This window comes from Neophocaena asiaeorientalis, unplaced genomic scaffold, assembly GCF_003031525.2.
Source record: "Neophocaena asiaeorientalis asiaeorientalis breed wild unplaced genomic scaffold, Neophocaena_asiaeorientalis_V1.1 scaffold241, whole genome shotgun sequence".
Lineage (NCBI taxonomy): Eukaryota > Metazoa > Chordata > Mammalia > Artiodactyla > Phocoenidae > Neophocaena > Neophocaena asiaeorientalis.
This window is the reverse complement of record NW_020172287.1, coordinates 245042-249604: the sequence shown is the minus strand read 5'-3', so window position 1 is coordinate 249604 and position 4563 is coordinate 245042. Positions and strand designations below refer to the sequence as shown.

Genomic DNA, 4563 nt, shown 5'->3' with positions numbered 1-4563 from the left:
GAAAAAAAAAAAAAAAAAAAATGCACAGTGACCTTTTGTCCCAGCAGAAGTTCTCGGCTCTCTCCCCAGCCAGCGGAGGCGGTCCAGCAAGGAGAGTAAGGAATTGCAGATGTGCGCGCAGGGCCGGGCCGCCCTCCCCACCGTCCCGCAGCCTTGAGGGACCGCGCCCAGTCACCGCGGTATTCGAGACGCCGGGGCCCGACCCCGCTCCCAGTCCAGGGCTCCCTCTCCCAGATTCCGCCCGAAGCTCGGCGGTAGGTGCTGCTTCTTCCCGCGCCTCGCCGAGAGCTTTTCCAGCGAAGAGGCGGCAATCCGGAATCAACCCTTCTAGGGACAAGAAGTTCATTTTGGGACGCGAAGAGGACGCACAGGCCCTTCCCGAGCGCACCAGGAGCTGCTCCCGACACCACGGGGACGGTGCAGGTGTGGTCGCCTCTCATCGGTGTTCACGATGGGCTAAGAGTCGCGTTGGGCACCCGGCGCCCGGGATGCGCGCTAGCTTGCGCCTGGCCGCCTTGTGGGCGACTCGGGGGCGCTTTCCTCACTGGACATGGGGTGCGGACACACCTCTGTGTTTCGAGGGTCCAGGCCTAGGACAGGACCAACTCCCTCCCCTCTGTGCGTTCGAGAACGGGGTTGAGCACCCTCCCCTTCACCCCTCCTTGGGACACCCACTCGGCGGCCGGGGCAAGGGGAGGCAGGCCCAGCCCGTGAAAGCCCCTCTGTCGGGGACCAGGGCAAATCGACGCCCCCATCTCGCGCCGTCTCCAGTCACCAGGGCCCGGCTCTTGGGCCCAGGCTCTGAGAGGCCGGGGCGCCGGAACCCGCGGCCGCCACGGAGGGGGCCGCAGGTGGGCGCTGCACTCACCACACATCTTGGCCGCTCCTCACACCCTTCCCGGCTCCGGGCCTCTACGCTCAGCTGACACTGGACAGCCCCGTGCGCACCTCGCGCTCCTGGACTCTAGCTCCCGCCGCTCGGCCTCTGGCCCTTATAGCTCATAGCCCTCCTCCAGGGGCGGGGTCGAGGCGTGGCCTCCTCCCGCCTGCCCGCTTCCCATTGGACCCCGGTTGTCGTGACAACGGCGGGCACTTGGCCCCCAGGAGTCTGGGCAGCGGGCTAGGGGCGGCTCCCAGGCGCAAGTCCCGGCTGTAGCACGTGGGCATCCGGCGTTAGATTCTGGAAACGGGCTGGTGGGGGCAGCACGCTTCCTGAGTTCAGACCCAGACTCAACCAGTGAGTAGACGTGGGACCTTGGGCAGGGGACTGAATCGCTCTGCGCTTCAGCCTTCCTGTCTGTAGAATAGGGATAACAATGGAACCTACCTCCCGGGTCGTAATGTTGTTTAAAGCAGTCTGTGTAAGTCACAGAGTACAATGTCGGGCATAATAACACGTGTTCCGGGTGTGCACCCCTCTGTGTGCCAGACTCCTCTCAGGGCGCCAGAGACGCAGCACAAGGTAGGCTCAGAGATGGAAAGGGACTTTGCCAAAATTGGGCAGCCGAGGCGGTGTCAGAACTCGAACCTGGGATTTATTGCAGAGCCGGAAGTCGGAGGCCGGGATTCCCCAAGTATTGAGCAAAGCTGGGGGAACCCAGGAAGCCGCCTCCTCCCAGAGGGGCGCTGGTTGACTTCTCCGCGCAGCTGGCCTGCGCTCGGCCGACCTAATCTCGGGAGCCCTAATCTGGCCCCGCCGTGAGTCACAGAGGCCTGCGTTCCCCCGCCTGGTTACCGGCTGCCCCCTCCCCTTCCCCCTGTACTTTGGGCTGGGTCTCACGAGGAAGGTCACGAGAACTGGCCCAACATTTGCGTACTTCGAAGCCATCTGGTGTTTTTTATTTTACTTAAAAAAAAAAAAAGTCCTGAAATTCTAAACAGATACTCTTCAGTTGTGTTAGAGAAAAAACGAAGCTTTTTATGTCTTCTCTAGAGCATTTTTCCTAATGTAATCCGTCTCTAGCTTCACAAGGCTCTGCAGGCCTTGTCAGAAGTAGGCGTTTATTGCACACATTGGACCTTTGAGGAAACTGAGGCTCAGCGACAGTAAGGAGCGGGTTGGTTGAGTAATCCTGCTAGGAAACAGCAGAGCTGGTTCAGGAGCTGCCGCATTTGCTTCTCAACCTCCACAGTGCACTGTCAACTTTCACTCACTCGTTCCCTCTTTCCTAAGCAGCCAGCTTCATGCCTGTCCTGGTACTAGGGACCTAATGGTGAGTGAAAATAGATCCAGCTTGGGCCCTCGTGGCACTTAAAAAGTGGTGGGCAGCAGACACTTAGTCTAGTGTCACAGAGAGCCGGATGGTTCCAAGTGGGATATAGGGAGGAGGGACAGACCTGGCTGATGTGGAGGGTTCCAGGCTGCCTGGAACTTGGCTGGGCCTGAGGCTGGGGCTGGTGCAGGTCAGTATAGAGTTAGGGCAGTTGCCAGAGGAAGTTAACAGACTTGAAAAGGGAGGTACTGGTATGTGCAAAGGTCCCATGGCTGAGGGCTAGAGCTTGAGTTGGGAGATCAGGCTGTTCTGCCCCAGGGCCTCTACCCTCTGTAACTGCGGTGGGGATAGGATGATATTCTTAGGCCCTCTTCTAGCACCAAGACAGTAGGAACCCTGAGGTCCTAGCAGGGTCCACATCTGCCCCCTATCCTCCTCGGGGATTCACAGCTCTCTGGTGCAGAGGAGCATGAATGCTAGGACCCCTGTGGAGGTATCTGCAACTGCTGCCCTGCCTTGGGGACCAGCCCGTGAGAGACCTTTGGGAGGACAGTGGCCTGGGCCTGGCTACATAACCACTAGATACCCCTGGCCCTGGCATTGGTTCAGGGATTAGTGTGTGGCCCATGCTGGGCCCTTGTCAATCTGCTTATGGACATGGGAAAATCAGCAGAAAAGATGAGCTTGTCCCTTGCCCGGTGGCACAGCTGGCTAGAGGGTAGAGTGGTGATGCCGGGGACCTTCTTGTCACGTTTGGGGTTGGGTGGGGAGAGGCAGTCTGAGAGTGAAGAATCCAGAGCAAAGCAAATCCCTAAGATGGAGAAAGATAAACATTTTTGGAGCCCTGGGTTCACCCGGGCCTGAAGCCAGGATCTATTGCTAGGCTTCTCAGTATCAGAGCTCAATAAATTCCCATCTTCACTTGAGGCACTCTGAAGTGACTTCTATCATTTGCAACCAAGTAGAGTCCTGATTCCTTCAACCTGTCGGAACTGGGATCTGAGGTCCAAGGGAGCAATTAGGCAGCTGGTAGCCCCAGCCCATAAGGTCTTGCTGGCTGGAGCCCCTTCCTGCTCTTGCCTTGTGTCTGGGACCTGTCCGGGTGCAGCCCAGGAGTCCCCTGAGGTTTGATGAAATTAAGCAATCTGACCAAAGTCACAAAGCCAGGAAGTGGGGGGCTGGTCTGGATCTGGAGACCAAGGCTTGGTCCCTCTCAGAGGAGGGAGGATGTGGGACCATGGATAGACACCTTCCCCAGCCTGGCCCCATACCTGTGCTTCTAGAAGAGTGAGCCTGAGGAGCTGGAGCCAGAAGCCCACAGGGCGTGGTGGAGCAGGGCTCTGAGCTTACTCCCAGTGGGTGCTAGGTGTCTAGTGCCCAGACTGATCACCCTGGCTAGCTCTGACCCCACTTGTTAGGAGTGACCTTGACCCCTCTGGCCAGCAGGGTGGGACCTCACACTGGGATTGCAAACTGCAGCCACAGACATGGCTTCTTCACCTGCACATTTTTTCCAACCTCAAGCCAACTTTTATAGTCAGAAGATTTGCTCATTGATCTAGTTTCTCCCAAACAACCCAAAGATCTGCTCTCCTGCACCCCATACACAGTACAGCTGAGTCCCATGGCTGTTCTGGAAGACAAAGAAGGTGCCTGCTATCTCCTGGAAGGCTGATACAAGCCCTCTTCAGCTGTTTTCCCTTTGACATTTCTGCTGGGGCATAGGGAGTGTTACAGGGTCGTGGTATGGTGAAGGCCACTCTCTAACTCCTGCAGGAGTTCTGGCTGGGCTGTTACTAGCTCCCAAGGACTCCCATCAGGGGCCTCGCCCCCCGTTTCCAACTGCCCCAGCTGGGCTGTGGCCACTGGGCAACCTGGGATGATGACCTGTTCTTCCTTATCTCTTTGTACCCCTCTGGGAGCAGAAATGCCAGGCAGACCTTGATATTGGCTCCTTTTGTCCAGAGACCCAACCCTGCCCAGAGCTGCCCAGTGCTTCCCAGGCCTCGGGAGGGTCCAGGGAGCTGGGGATGCAGGGTACTGGTGCTTGCATCTGGGAGCCCTGTATTGGATCACTCCATCTGGGGGCAGGCACAAGATTCTAAGGGCACCTTGAGTGGTCCCCACAGCAGATGAAGTTCAGGGAGCCTGGGCCAGACCTTAGATGTCATACCTAGATGGAGTACCCTGACTCAGGACAGCTGGGCCTCGGCTCAGACTTGAGATGGGGAGAACAAGGAGCAGCAAAGCATGAGACCAGACCTGGTTGTGGGGCAGGAAGCCACCCTCCAGCCGTCCACCCCCTCCCTCCTGGGAGCTGGGGTAGGTGCATGGGGGATGAGTGGGGTAC

The 4563-nt window shown here is 58.2% G+C and overlaps 1 protein-coding gene across 2 annotated transcripts in view; it reads right to left on the bottom strand.

Annotated features, from left to right (window-relative positions):
* The window catches only part of GFPT2 (glutamine--fructose-6-phosphate transaminase 2), a 42999-nt gene extending 42040 nt beyond the window's left edge, over positions 1-959 (bottom strand). For both annotated transcript variants that reach the window (XM_024765357.1, XM_024765351.1), the window contains exon 1: positions 869-959. In XM_024765357.1, the coding sequence (XP_024621125.1) occupies positions 869-875 (7 nt within the window). In that variant the 5' untranslated portion in view covers positions 876-959. The remainder of the gene's footprint in view (positions 1-868) is intronic.
* Positions 960-4563: the final 3604 nt, after the last annotated feature.